The sequence below is a fragment of the Hemitrygon akajei genome, chromosome 8 (genome assembly GCF_048418815.1).
Source record: "Hemitrygon akajei chromosome 8, sHemAka1.3, whole genome shotgun sequence".
Classification (NCBI taxonomy): Eukaryota; Metazoa; Chordata; class Chondrichthyes; order Myliobatiformes; family Dasyatidae; genus Hemitrygon; species Hemitrygon akajei.
In genome coordinates this window covers 29,201,681-29,217,460 of record NC_133131.1, presented here as the reverse complement: position 1 = coordinate 29,217,460, position 15,780 = coordinate 29,201,681, and the positions used below count along the sequence as shown (strand labels likewise).

At 44.0% G+C, this 15,780-nt stretch overlaps 1 protein-coding gene across 2 annotated transcripts in view; it reads right to left on the bottom strand.

Annotated features, from left to right (window-relative positions):
- Window positions 1-15,780, bottom strand: part of LOC140731756 (sodium- and chloride-dependent GABA transporter ine) — a 123,165-nt gene that overhangs the window by 15,007 nt on the left and 92,378 nt on the right. For both annotated transcript variants that reach the window (XM_073053523.1, XM_073053522.1), the window contains exons 7-9: window positions 14,658-14,782; window positions 11,187-11,299; window positions 1,804-1,944 (exon numbers count right to left, since the gene is read on the bottom strand). In XM_073053523.1, coding sequence (XP_072909624.1) covers window positions 1,804-1,944; window positions 11,187-11,299; window positions 14,658-14,782 — 379 coding nt within the window. The remainder of the gene's footprint in view (window positions 1-1,803; window positions 1,945-11,186; window positions 11,300-14,657; window positions 14,783-15,780) is intronic.

The window sequence follows — 15,780 nt, the reverse complement described above, 5'->3', positions numbered from 1 at the left end:
TGTAAGAGACTCCTGAATAGGTACATGGAGCTTAGAAAAATAGAGGGCTTTGGGTAAGCCTAGGTAGTTCTAAGGTAAGGACATGTTCAGCACAGCTTTGTGGGCCGAAAGGCCTGTATTGTGCTCTAGGTTTTCTATGTTTCTATGATTCCATGGTGGAATGATTCAGATAAGTATCTTCCACTGACTGGGAGGACTCGGATTATCACAATGTCATTTGAATCAACAGAAATGAAATGTGGATATCTGTTCCAACTTGGGGCATTTGGGTAGAAATTCTGGATAAGATTACAGGGAAAGAAGAGGCCATTGAATAAAATAAGCTGCAAATTCTTAGAACAGTTTGACATTTACAATAGGCTCACATTCCCAAATCAAATGTTCATTATTATTCAATAGTATGATTAAGCCCACTTAAAAATTGTGCAAATATTAAATTATTGAAGTGTTTGTAGTCAGATGCCTGTAGCAAAAATACATGATTCACCGTGACTGAAAAATGAACAAAAGGTTGACAGAGATCCCTGTTTAAAGGTGTTGTGGGGCCCAGCGTCAGAGATAAATGATTCAAACACACTGTGAGCAGGAAGAGAAAGAAAAACAGTCTGGAGGTGGTACCTTCAAAAGGTTAATCATATTGTCACAGGTGTGATTTTCTTTGGATCACAAGAAAAGGATGCCTAGGGAGAGAGAGCAGCAGCTGTAGTTGAGAGTTAAAGTCATGGAAAGGACACTCTGTGAGGAACCAGATGCAGAGTAACCTGATTGGTCATAAGAATTAGGAACAGCACTAGGCCGTCTGGCCTGTTGAGCCTGCTCCGTCATTTAATAAGATCTTGGCTAATTGAAGTTCAAAGGTTTATTTATTATCAAAGTAGGTATGCAGTATACAACTCCGAGATTTTTCTTCTCCAGATAGCCACAAAACTAAGAAAACCATGGAGGTCATTCAAAGAAAAACATCAAACCCTCCCACACAGATAAAACTAAAAAATCACAACACAGTTGTCAACACCTCTCGCATGTGAAAAGAATTCCCAACTCAACTCAACATGGCTGTTGTCTTAGTTCCACCTACTTGCCTTTTACCCATAACCCTTAATTCTCCTGCTATGCTAACTGTGATTCAAATGTATTTAATGAGGTAACATCTACTGCTTCCCTTGTGCAGAGAATTCCACAGAATTTACTTTTTGGGTAAAACAGTTTCGCCTCATATCTATCCTGAATCTATTCCCATGAACTTTGAAGCTATGTCACCTAATTTGGCCTGGTGAGTTCCTTCTCAAGCAACCTGGACTTGAAGGATAATAATGCTTAGAGTTAAAAGAGTAACCAGTAAGGCAGCTGAAAACCTGAGGGGAGAGAGGGTTCAGCAGCTGAATCTAAAGGTTTAAGTGTGTACGAAACAGCATAGAGAGGTCCCATAAGAAAGCAGAAATTCTCAACGTTTCATATCATGTCTTTGATCACTCAATGCAACTTCATATGTGTTATAATTTATATTGCCTATATTTGCATTATTTTATTTGTGGCATTTGGCCAGCTTTTAATAAACTCTTTAAAGGGGTCCTGAGTTGTGTTGCTCTCTGAGCCTTATCCCAGAGATCAGCTTCAGAGTGAACTCAGGACTAAAATATTGTTATAGGAGAAAACTACCCACATGTTTCACTCTAAGTAGCAAATGCTAAGATAAGAGAGATGGCTTCCCTGGTAGCTGGATCCAAGTAAGCTCATCGAACATTGTGGAGATTAAAGCCCATTTGTGGATTGATTGAGTGGTGGCTGATGGAAGGCATTTACCTGGGTCACATTTGGAATTCCTAAGAGGAAGGCCACCGCACAGGTAGCCAGAACCACGAACTCCTTCCGCTTCAGGTATTTTAATAGGTATTTGTTGTGCGTGTCCATGAGGCTTGTCACCATCACCTCAACCATGGCGAACTGCAGAGTAGGAAGAGAAGAAACAGATGACTTCATGAACGTATTTTAAATATGTTCTTGGTTTCTTGAGGAAGGTATACCTGTTGCATTAAAATCCGTCGCTAACCAAGTCAGTGTTTATTCCTCATTCCCTGCTTGAGCAGTTTACCAGATTATAGCTGAGAGCAGCTAAATGCTAACCTGAATTACATTTCAAGGAAAATTTGTGGACCTTGGCTTTTGCAACTCATTTCCTGTCTGCCAATACTGATATTTGACTCATAATGTCTCCTAGAATAAAGCAAAAAAAAAAACCCCATAGTTTGGACTTCTGAAGTAAAGTAGAAATTGATAGGAATAGTTAGCAGACCAGAGTTAACATTATGGCTCAGTCACTGACACAAAGTCTACGACAAAATTTCTGACATAAAGTAAGGATTGATGGAGTTGGGGAGTCACATACTAGCATTGATGAAGAGCAGAAGACTATGATTAGGTAGGCTAACTGTTACTGCTGGAGCGCCACAGGAAGCAGGGATGTGATCACTTCTGTTTGCGATCTCTATTAAAGACTTGAGCCTTTGGCAGTGTGTTATGGCCCTCTGCTTGAGTTTCTGAGCCTGTGGGCTCTCCATGGACTTCCATCTCCGAGACCAGAAGATCTGCCCACTTGAGCAGCAGGTTAAACCTGAGACATCTACAACAGATAATGAGTCCCAACTTGCCGATAGTACAAAGTGAGGAGACGTGCCCAGTCATCTGATCACATAGAACTGTCTTTCTCTGTGCATTCTAGGAAGCTTGATTCTTCCCCCAGCTTCTGGTCATGATGAAGTTCATGTTCTAGGTTGGGCTCACTTCTGCTGCGCTGTCCACTTAAAGTAGAAACCAGAGATTCTACAGATGCTGGAAATCTTGAGCAATGCACACTAAATGCTGGAGGTACTCAGAAGATCAGGCAGCAGCTATGAAAGGAAATGAACAGTTGAGGCTTTGGGCCAAAACCTTTCAAAAGGACATGTCGACTGTTCCTTTCCCTCCATGGACTCTGCCAGACCTACTGAGCTCCTCCAGCTTTTTGTGTGTGGCGCAGTTAAAGTGTGGATGACAGGCGGTACACCATGTTGTTCAGCGATGTATCTGCTGCCCTCTTACTTCAATCAGGTTTCAGAAGCTCTACCCTCTCTTCACAAGCTTGATTTCAAGTGGGTATCAGCCTAGTATTGAGAACCTGACTGAGATCAGCTCTCTTTATTTTGCTTGTCTCATTCCTCATCCATGCTTCTGACTCACCCATCGCCCACCAAGCCCATGACCTTAGCTTGACTCTTCCAACCCTTCCCTCCCTCACGACCTACCCTCAGGAGCCAAGCCTTGATAGCACAAACCCCACGTTCTGAGTCACTGGCAACTTCCCAGTCACTGATCTCTCTCCCAGTTCAGCAATGCTCCCCCTTCTCAATCACTGATTTCCCCTCAGTCGATTACCCCAAGTCAGTGACCACCCCAACATCCAACCATCATCCCATTCATCAACCCTCCCCAACTCAGCCACTGCTGCCATCAATAGCCAATAGTCAAATCTCATAACTCTAACCCTTTCTTCCTTATTACAACTCAATACACATGTTGGCTGGTGGTGTAGTGGTATCAGCACTGGACTTTAAGTTCAAATCCCAGGTCCCAGGTTCAAATCCGGCTGGCTCCTTACATGCTGGGTTAAGCGTTGGAAAAAGAAACAGCAGGGTTGAGCCCAGAAAGGAACAACAATAACTCAATTCAGTACAAAAAGTAAAAGTGAATCATAAATATTATTAAAATTGTATGCCTTCTTTGCTGTTTTTTTCCAGTAGCTGTCATTTTAAACATTACTCATTGAGTAATAAGGATACTGGAGCTAGTTATAGCCTGACATGATCCTAAGATTGTTGGCTGATTAGGGGAGAGTCATTGAAATGTAAACAGTGTGAGGTGGGAGTGAAACGTTCAAAATATAATTATGTCACATTTATAGAAAAAGTAATGCATTTCGGATGTACAGCCAAGATTGGCTTGCCTTCTTAGTTAAAAAGGTAATTCCTGTTTAATTTTTGAATCTGAGTTGCCTGGAGAATATAAAAGAAACACTTCTTTTCAAGCAGACACTTGTGGAATGATTTCTTAAATAAGGCAAATCCGCAGACAGGAATCCAATAAGAAGCAGGTGGAGGAGATGGGAAATATCCAATCCTAATGGAGGGCTTCAACCCTAAATACTAGCAAAGCCTTTTCCCCTTACAGATGCTGCAGGACCTGCTGAGTTCCTCCAGCACTTTGTTCATCACTCAAGATCCAGAAGAAATGGGCTAACATACCTGATACCATTTATGAACTGTGTTGGCGTGTGGCCTAGTGGATAAGGCATCAGTCTAATGATCTGAAGGTCACTGGTTCGAGCCTCAGCTGAGGCAATGTGTTGTGTCCTTGAGCAAGGCACTTAACAACACATTGCTCTGCGACAACACCGGTACTAAGCTGCTTGGGTCCTAGTGCCCTTCCCTTGGACAATATCGGTGGCGTGGAGAGGGGAAGGTTTGCAGCATGGGCAACTGCTGGTCTCCCATACAACCCTGCCCAGGCTTGTGCCCTGGAAAACCTTCCAAGGCACAAATCCATGGTCTCACGAGACTAATGGATTATTATTATTTATTTATATATTATATAAATTATTATTTATTATTTATCATTATTTATGAACAATAACATTTATATTTAGAATTGAAAGGAGAGAGAAAGGATTTGTAGCTGTAAGTAAGGTGTTCAGTGTACAAATTCTTCCGCAGCTGAAGAAATAACTTTGAAGTTTGGAAAGTCATAGGAAAACATGTCGGGATGCGGGATGTCTTTGCTATTCAAAGTCCGACAGTAATAGTGAAGTAGATGACCAAGTTATTTATTTCAGCACTTGGCTGAAAAATGCATATTGGCCTGGACATCAGGGAAGTTCATATGCTATTTACCATAGTGAAATCATTTGTAAACAGCTGTCACAGCAGGAGGAGCTGTAGTTTATAATTAGCTCAGGCAAAAGGTACCTCCTGCAGGTCTCTCTCCTGACAGGAGTCCCAGCAGGTGTATCTGGAGATGGTGTGGCTGAAAGAGAGTGGGCAAGACAAGTATGGGGGGAGGCGTAAATGTGCAGAGACTAATAAAATCTGCAATGACAGAGGAGAAGAAACCCCTGCCAGAAATGTGAAGTAAGGTTGGAGTGGCTGATAATTTGAAAGTGCCGGATCTTAAGGGCCTATTCAGATGTTAGATGCAGTTCCTCAGGTGACATTCAGCCTTATTGGAACATCGACCAAAGCTCGAGTGAGGGCTGGATGGAGAATTGCAGCAAGAAGCAACTGAGAACTCAGGAACAATCTTATGGATTGTAAAGCCATAAGTGCCGGCTGGTTTCCCTAATGTCGAGGAGACCACATTGTGAGCGCAAGTATTCTACAATAATCGGACAGAAATTTGAGTGCCTTTGTTACTTTGTCTGTGAAAAGTGCTAATTTGTTACCTGCTTGACTTATTAAATAGAGCTTTTATATTTGACAGAGGTATTTTTTTGATTTCGGCATTTGTGCTTGAGTTTTCTTTTTTTTCTTGTAATTTATTTTTTTATTGAAGTTCATCAAACAAACATTTCCATAAGATGTATTTCAGACATTGTACATATATATCATATAATCATATATATCACAAAATCTCCACAAAGTATTTATCTGGGGTATACACTTATAGAAAAGAGTGGAAAGAAAAAAAACAAGCAAAAGGAAAGAACTATGTACAAGTAGAGAGTGATCTTTTTTTACAACAGATTCATTGATTTGTGAGAATAAAATCAGGCCTATGAGGCATTATGTAGTTAAACCATTTTTCCCAGTATGAATCAAATTGTTCCAGCTTATGATTCACAGATGCTGTTATCTTCTCCATTTTGTAAATGTCCATTGTAATTTCCATCCATGTATTTAAAGTTGGGCTTTCCTGTGATAACCATTTCCTAGTAAGAGTCTTTTTACCAGCCACCAACAGTATATTCATTAAATATTGTGCTTGAGTTTTCTAAAGGGAGGGGAATAGAAAATTACATTTCTGAAATGTAATTTTCCCTTGTCTGCTGTGATTTAGGGACTGAGAAGATTTGTGGTGAGATGATGGTCTGTGCTTTGTGTTGCCTCTGAACAATTCATTCATAGGATGTCAGTGGCAAATTGGGCATTTAGTGCCTAATCATAATTAACCCTGAATTGAGGAGGTGGTTAAGACTCTGTCACTTTGGTAGGTCTGGGGTAACCCATTTGGCAGGATGACCAATTCCATCCCCCCCCCCCCACAGCCCCCTACCAACGTGATAGATTTTTGGAACAATCCAGTAGTTCCACCATCACTGATGCCAATACTTGCTTTTGCTTTTCATTCCATTATTTACTCAATTATTTGAAATTAACTTCCCACAGTGAATTTGTTTCTCAATCAATAATCAAGCCCTCACAACTGCTGGTTGAGTAGCCAATGGCAGAATCAGAATAGGTTGCAATAGGTGCATCCAGCTGCAGCTCCTATCAGACCGAGTTAGGGAATTGGAGCAGGAGCTGGATGAACTACGGATCATTCGGGAGGCAGAGGCAGAGATAGATAAGAGTTATCGGGAGGTAGTCACACCGAAAAGACAGGAGGTGGGCAAATGGGTGACAGTCAAGAGAGGCAGGGGGAGCAGACAGAGAGAGAAGAGCACCCCTGTGGCCGTTCCCATCAACAATAAGTATACTGTTTTGGATACTGTTGGTGGGGATGACCTACCAGGAACAAGCTGCAGTGGTCCTGTCTCTGACACTGAGGTTGGACCCTCGACTAGGAAGGGGAGGAGGGAAGAGAAGAGAGCGGTTTTGATAGGGGATTCTATAGTCAGGGGGGCGGATAGGAGATTTTGTGGGGAAGACCGGGAGTCTCGGATGGTATGTTGCTTCCCTGGTGCCGGGGTCCAAGACATCTCAGATCGGATGCAGGTTATTCTCGAGACGGAGGGCAAGAATCCAGATGTTGTGGTCCATGTTGGGACCAATGACGTGGGTAGGATGAGTGAGGGGGTCCTGCGTAGGGAGTTCAGGGAGTTAGGTGCGAAGCTGAAGAGCAGGACCTCCAGGGTAACAATCTCAGGATTGCTACCTGTGCCACGTGCGAGTGAGGCAAGGAACAGAATGATTATACAGATTAATACATGGCTGAGAGGATGGTGCAGGAGGGAGGGCTTCAGGTTTTTAGATAAATGGGCTTTGTTCCAGGGAAGGTGGGATCTGTTCCGAAGGGACGGTTTACACCTGAACTGGAGCGGTACTAACATTCTTGCAGGGAAGCAGGGAAGTTTGCTAGTGCTTCTTGGGGGGGTTTAAACTAAATTTGCAGGGGGCGGGGATCCAGAATGTGAGAGAGGATAGCGAGATGAAGAATAAAGGACAGGTGGGGACTACACGGTTCCGGAATATTAAGTGTGTAGTAGAGGAAGGTGGGGCGGAACAAGTGATAAGGAGGACTCGTGTACAGAGGGATGGTCTGATGGAACATGAAGTTAAATGTGTTGAAAGAATAAGTAAATTTAGGAAGGACAACAAAATTCTAGGGGCGTATAGCCCGATGGGAGTTTAGGGAGCTGGGTTAGGCACAATAGGCAGCGATTCAAACAGAGAGAGGAGAAATGGGCTAAAAATTCTATATCTGAATGCACCAAGTGTCAGAAATAAGGCGGATGAGCTTGAAGCTCAGGTGCGAATGGGTAACTATGATGTTGTTGGGATAACGGAGACATGGCTGCAGGGAGATCAGACCTGGGAAATGAATGTACAAGGGTATACGTGCTATCGTAGGGACAGAAATGTAGGCAGAAGGGGTGGGGTGGCCCTGTTGGTAAGGAATGAGATTCAGTCCTTTGCAAGGGGGGCATAGGGTCAGGAGAAGTAGAGTCTGTGTGGAAAGAACTGAGGAACAGTAAGGGCAAAAGGACCCAAATGGGTGTTGTCTACAGGCCACCAAACAGTAGCATGGATATTGGGTGCAAGTTGAATAGGGAGTTAACATTGGCATGTGGCAAAGGTAATGTCGCAGTAGTTATGGGGGATTTCAACATGCAGGTGAACTGGGAGAATCAGGTTGGTGCTGGACCACAGGATAGGGAGTTTGTAGACTGCCTACGGGATGCATTCTTGGAACAGCTTGTACGAGAGCCGACCAGGGACAAGACTATTCTGGATTTAGTGTTATGTATTGAACAGGATTTGATAAGCGATCTTGCAGTAAAGGAGCCATTAGGAGGTAGTGATCACAATATGATAAGCTTTTATCTGCAATTTGAGAAGGATAAGGGCAGCTCGGAGGTGTCAGTGTTGCAGTTGAACAGGGGAAACTATGGAGCCATGAGGGAGGAGCTGGCCAAAGTTAACTGGATGGATATCCTAGCAGAAAAGACAGTGGAACAGCAATGGCAGGTATTCTTGGGAATAATGCACAAGGTGCAAAATCAGTTCATCCCCCAGAGAAGGAAGGATTCAAAGGGGGAGAAAGGGGCCTCAGTGGTTGACAAAGGAAGTCAGGGGTTGCATAGCATTAAAAAAAAGTAAGTATGACAGCGCTAAGGTGAATGGGAGGACAGATGATTGGGAAGTTTTTAAGGAACAACAGAACTTAACTAAAAAGGCAATACGGGGAGAAAAAATGAGGTACGAAAGCAAGCTAGCCAGGAATATAAAGGAAGACAGCAAAAGCTTTTTTAGGTATGTGAAGAGAAAGAAGATAGTTAAGAACAATGTTGGGCCCTTGAAGAATGAATTGGGTGAAATTGTTATGGGAAACAGAGAAATGGCAGAAGAATTTAATGAGTACTTTAGATCTGTTTTCACTAAGGAAGACACAAGCAATCTCCCAGATGTATGGATGGGCCAAGGACATAGGGTAACAGAGGAAATGAAACAGATTACATTAGGAAGGAAACGGTGATGAGTAGACTGATGGGACTGAAGGCTGACAAATCCCCAGGTCCAGATGGTCTGCATCCTAGGGTACTAAAGGAGGTGGCCCTGGAAATTGCGGATGCATTGGTAATCATTTTCCAATGTTCCTTAGATTCAGGATCAGTTCCTGAGGATTGGAGAATAGCTAATGTTATCCCACTTTTTAAGAAAGGAGGGAGGGAGAAAACAGAGAACTATTGACCTGTCAGCCTGACATCGGTGGTGGGGAAGATGCTAGAGTCCATTATTAAAGATGAAATAGTGGCATATCTAGATAGCAGTGATAGGATTGGGCCGAGCCAGCATGGATTTACCAAGGGTAAATCATGCTTGGCTAATCTATTGGAGTTTTTCGAGGATGTAACTAGGAAGTTAGACAAGGGAGATCCAGTGGATGTAGTGTACCTCGATTTTCAGAAGGCATTTGATAAGGTCCCACATAGGAGATTGGTGGGTAAAATCAAAGCTCAGGGCATCAGGGGGAAGACATTGACATGGATAGAAAACTGGTTGGCAGATAGAAAGCAAAGGGTAACAGTGAATGGGTGTTTCTCGGAATGGCAGGTGGTGACTAGTGGGGTGCCACAGGGTTCGGTATTGGGACCACAGCTGTTTACAATTTACGTCAACGCTTTAGATGAAGGCATTGAGAATAACATCAGCAAATTTGCTGATGATACTAAGCTGGGTGGCACTGTGACATGTGATGAGGATGTTAGGAGAATTCAGGGTGACTTGGATAGACTGGGTGAGTGGGCAGATACTTGGCAGATGGCGTTTAATGTGAATAAGTGTGAGGTTATCAACTTTGGGAGTAAGAACAGGAAGGCAGATTATTATCTGAACGGTGTAGAGTTAGGTAAGGGAGAAATACAAAGAGATCTAGGAGTCCTTGTTCATCAGTCACTGAGGGTGAATGAGCAAGTGCAGCAGGCAGTGAAGAAGGCTAATGGAATGTTGGCCTTTATTACAAAGGGAATTGAGTACAAGAGCAAGGAAATCCTCTTGCATTTGTACAGAGCCCTGGTGAGACCACACCTGGAGTATTGTGTACAGTTTTGGTCTCCAGGGTTAAGGAAGGACATCCTGGCTGTAGAGGAAGTGCAGCGTAGATTCACGAGGTTAATTCCTGGGATGTCTGGACTGTCTTATGCAGAGAGGTTAGAGAGACTGGGCTTGTACACGCTGGAATTAAGGAGATTGAGAGGGGATCTGATTGAAACATATAAGATTATTAAGGGATTGGACATGATAGAGGCAGGAAATATGTTCCAGATGCTGGGAGAGTCCAGTACCAGAGGGCATGGTTTGAGAATAAGGGGTAGGTCATTTAGGACAGAGTTAAGGAAAAACTTCTTCTCCCAGAGAGTTGTGGGGGTCTGGAATGCACTGCCTCGGAAGGTAGTGGAGGCCAATTCTCTGGATGCTTTCAAGAAGGAGCTAGATAGGTATCTTATGGATAGGGGAATCAAGGGATATGGGGACAAGGCAGGAACCGGGTATTGATAGTAGTTGATCAGCCATGATCTCAAAATGGCGGTGCAGGCTCGAAGGGCCAAATGGTCTACTTCTGCACCTATTGTCTATTGTCTATTAATCATAAGACATAGAAGCAGAATTTGATCAATAAACCCATTGAGTCTGTTCCATCATGGCTAATCCAGTTCCCTCCCTACCCCATACCCTTGTCTTCCCCCATAACCTTTCATACCCTGATTAATGAAGCACCTATCGATCTCAGCCCTAAATACACCCAATGACCTGATCTCCACAGCTGTCTTGTGGCAATGAATTCCACACATTCACCACTGTCTGGCTAAAGAAATCGGTCCCAACATCGACCCTTACGGAACACCACTCGTCATCGGCAGCCAATCAGAAACGGCTCCCTTTATTCCCCCTCTTTGCTCCCTGCCGAATATTCAATTCTCTGTCCATCTTGTAATACCATGGCCTCTTAACTTGTTAAATATCAGTGTCCATTTTCCTCTATGGATGCTGTCTGTCTCACTGAGTTTCTGGAGCGCTTTTTATTTTGCCCCTGATTCCAGCATCTGCACTCTCCCAAGTCTCAGCTTTCAGCAGAAGTTTTGACTGGTTCAGAACACTGGTGATGATGCAGCTCATCAGCTTCAGCTTGTACGTAATCTGAACAGGATGTAGCAGGTGCTCCCTTTCAGCAGTCAACACTGTCCAAGTGAAGATGCGAAGTTTAATAGTGACTCTTACCTGACTGTCAAGTCCCAAAAACAGCAGCATAATAAAGAACAGTATTGCCCACAATGAGGAGACAGGCATTGTAACGAAAGTTTCAGGGTAAATCACAAACACTAATCCAGGGCCTGAAGGAAAGAAAAACATTTTAAGAATTACCAACCACAGTGTTAGTAAGTAATAAAATATTCAGCACAAGTAAAAAATGGCGTTTCAGACAAATGAAGTCCCTTATTCCAATATTTTTACTATTTTCTCCCCTCCTTTTCCTCTGAAGCTGCTGATTTCTTGCTGGGTACAGCTCTGCAAACAGCAGAGGGAATCTCTCTTTTAGTTTTCATTTTGTGATACACGTTTGAGTGTTTGAGACAGGTAGGCCGCAGGCTCCAGTTTGTGCATGAGCACTTGGAGTCAACTGAAGTTAGTGACCTGCAGTCTTCCTATATAATAAAAGTTGTCAGAGTGGCCCATTGATTACATGTGAGGAAGGTACTGAGGCCTAGAAATTAGGCCCATTTGTTTTTTATGTGCATGCCTCCCAGAGATTGATCTCCCACACATTAGCTTGCATTGGCACCACTTCATGCTCTTTTTGCCCCAAACGCTTCTGCCTTCTGTTTGTCACAGGCTAGCATCAGCTGTACCACTCGTGAGTTTCTGCCTGTGCACCATGCGTCTCCTCCACTGCTGGCAGACAGTGGCGCTTCGCCAGGGAGGAAAGAGACGACCTTAGCTGTTCACTCACAAAGCACCCGGGAACACATAAAGTCACACAGTACTACAGCACAGAGACAGGCCCCTTGGTCCATGTCAACCTGGCCTTCTGCCTAGGCCCATCTACTTTTGCACCAGACCACTGCCCTCCAAACCTCTCTCAACCATGTACCTATCCAAACTTCTCTTAAGTGTTACAGTTGAACCCGCATCTACCACTTCTGCTGGCAGCTCGTGCCACACCCCGAGTGAAAAAGCTCCCCCTCAGAATCTCCTTAAATATTTCACCCTAAACCTATTGTATGACCTCTAGTTCAAGCCTTACCCAACCTCAGTGGGAAAAGCCTGCATGTTTTCACCTATCTACACCCCTCATAACTTTGTTTCCCTCTATAAGATCTTCCCCTTCTTCTCCTGCACTGCAGGCAATAGTCTGAACCTTTCTCTATAACTCAGTTCCTCACGTCCTGGCAACATCCTTGTAAATGTTCCCTGCGCTCATTCGATCTTTCCTGTAGGTGGCTGGCAAGAAGATTGTGCGGGGTCTGGGACTGAGGTAGTGACTAAAGGTCTGCACCGTCAGTGAGCTGTTGGGATCGTGAAGGGATACGGGGAGAAGGCAGGAGGTCAGGCCTGGGAGGAAAATTGGATCAGCCACGATGGAACAGCAGAGCAGACTCAATGGACCAAATGGCCTAATTCTGCTCCTATATCTTATGGAGTTATATATCTTGGTGCATGTAACAATAGTAAACCAGTACTAATAATATATCAGGGCTCCATCCACAGTGTCTCCCAGCCACCGTGTCCTGTGATCACTATTATGGAGGTGACTGCAGCCAGCTTTGAGATCAAGTGTGAACCTCCTGTTGTGATTGCTGGGGCCTTGTTCGGATGCCGGCCCGTTGTGTTGTGGGTTCACCCCCAGGACTGGAGTTTATCGGGCCTGGAGTGTCTCTGTCCCCCTCTCCCACCCTCAACACCTTTCCTTCCTCTGTGCTGGCCTCTCCTGTAGCTCTACATTGATGGCCATGAGGTGAGAGTGCTGCATCCAGGAACCACACAGACCCTGTTTTGCCTCACAAGCTGCTGAGCAGAATTCCACTGTTGGTGGATTTTTACCTAGTTCCAGAATTTACTTTTCTAATGTCAGATTGGACAATAGTGTAACAAGCACTACGGTTAGAGCACAAAAAGAGCGACGGAGGATGAGAGGTGACCTGATAGAGGTGTACAAGATGATGAGAGGCATTGATCGTGTGGTTAGTCAGAGGCTTTTTCCCAGGGCTGAAATGGTTGCCACAAGAGGACACAGGTTTAAGGTGCTTGGAAGTAGGTACAGAGGAGATATCAGGGGTAAGTTTTTTTTACGCAGAGTGGTGAGTGCGTGGAATGGGCTGCTGGTGACGGTGGTGGAGGCAGATACGATAGGGTCTCTTAAGAGACGCCTGGACAGGTACATGGAGCTTAGAAAAATAGAGGGCTATGGGTAAGCCTAGGTAGTTCTAAGGTAGGGACATGTTCAGCACAGCTTTGTGGGCCAAAGGGCCTGTATTGTGCTGTAGGTTTTCTATGTTTCTAAAAGAGCCCAGACTCCAGTGACACAAGGACTGGTAACCTACCCAACTTCAGAAGTTAGGACTTGGAAGTGTGGAGGAGCAGAGGGATCTGGGGGTACATGTCCACAGATCCCTGAAAGTTGCCTCACATGTAGATAGGGTAGTTATGAAAGCTTATGGAGTGTTAGCTTTCATAAGTTGAGGGACAGAGTTTAAGAGTCGCGGGGTAATGATGCAGCTCTATAAAACTCTGGTTAGGCCACACTTGGAGTACTGTGTCCAGTTCTGGTCGCCTCACTACAGGAAGGATGTGGAAGCATTGGAAAGGGTACAGAGGAGATTTACCAGGATGCTGCCTGGTTTAGAGAGTATGCATTATGATCAGAGATTAAGGGAGCTAGGGCTTTACTCTCTGGAGTGAAGGAGGATGAGAGGAGACATGATAGAGGTATACAAGATATTAAGAGGAATTGATAGAGTGGACAGCCAGCGCCTCTTTCCCAGGGCACCACTGCTCAATACAAGAGGATGTGGCTTTAAGGTAAGGGGTGGAAAGTTCAAGGGGGATATTAGAGGAAGGTTTTTTACTCAGAGAGTGGTTGGTGCGTGGAATGCCCTGCCTGAGTCTGTGGTGGAGGCAGATACACTAGTGAAATTTAAGAGACTGCTAGACAGGTATATGGAGGAATTTAAGGTGGGGGGTTATATGGGAGTCTGGGTTTAAGGATCAGCACAACATTGTGGGCCGAAGAGCCTGTACTGTGCTGTACTGTTCTATGTTCTAAATGTTCTATCTCTTTTAACCATATAACTAGAGTCCTTGCTGGGCAGTTAGCGACAGCAGGAACTTTGACTCAGTTTCTCCTTTCTCTCTCTCTCACCCAGAGGAGCAGAGATTATTTGTGTCATTGTTTTGACTGAGTTCACATTAATAAAGAGCAGATTTCAAACTCCACTCTCCTTCATTCACTGAACGCGTTGAGGAATTTTGCTCCGTACTTTCCTCTCTACACTGCAAGGTGAAATGCCTGAAATACTGTATATCCATGCACTCTGCTTGATGTTTATAGTTGTTCTTGTTGAAATTATTGGCAACAGAAATAGTCTATGTGCAATTAACAAATCCCATGCCCTCTGTGGTTAAAATATGTCAGCCTAGTTCAGATCTCACCAACTTATACAACCTCATGTTGCACCTCGTACACTCACTCACCATCCACAGCGATTTCATGGATTGGAACTTTAACCAATTGGGACAAGTATCCAAAAGCAGAGAAGATAACAAATCCAGAAAGTATACTTGTAGCTGTGTTCGTCAGTGAGATGGTTAATGTGTCACTGCAAGGAAATTGAAAACCTATTACCAAGTGTTAATTTGTAGCTGTGAGCGCTATGTGTACAAATTAATCAAACATTTGAGATTTATAAACAGAAATGTTTCTAACTCATTACCTTTAAGTCTGGGGTTAAATCTTAATTTGATGCGGAGGAGCTCTGTACAGGGAATTTTTATCGTCTGCGTATGTCTATTGGCTGGAGAATTTCCATCGCCCAGAGAAAACCCATCCCTTCGGGACTGTCATTTGCTTGAGAAACAGCCGTTATTCAGGGTATGTCTGCTGAGTAGAACGTGTGTATTGCTCAGAGAGTGTCAGTAGCTCAGTGAACAGCCATTTCTCACACATCCTTTGAGAAAAGAACATCAATTGCTCAGGGAATACCAATTGCTCACTAAGTGCTCAGAGATCCTTGGAAAACGTTTATTCCTCAGAGAACATGCGTTGCTCAGAGAATGCTCTTTGCTAAGTGAATGTCAGTTGCTTGAGGAGGACCATCAATCAGGCTATGTCTATTGAACAGAGAACGTCTATTGCTCAAAGAATGTTCACCGCAACATTGCTACTATGCCGCTTTGGAGGGACCCATTTGGAATACGAAGTTGTCAGGCTGCTGGAGCAGTGATCCAATCACAGACCCAGTACTGTTACTCAATTGAGAAACAAATCCCAAGGTGCAAACAAAGTTGGCATCAAAGTTCAGGCAGAGATCAAAACATCCAGAGAAATCCAAAAACCAGAATCAGGAAACAGGCAGAGTTGATATTCAGACAGAGCACAGATAAGAATGCTGGAAAGGCTCAGGAAAACTCACTGATACAATCTGGCAACAAACAGGTGGAAACACAGGACTGAAATAGACTGAGCAATAAACAGAGAGGCAGATGATAGGTGGAGCACAATGAGACACAGGTAGCAGCAATACAGGTAATAATGAGAAACAGATGAGAGATGGAGTACTCAGTAATACAGGGGCCGGAGTAGAGCAGGAGCGGGGAC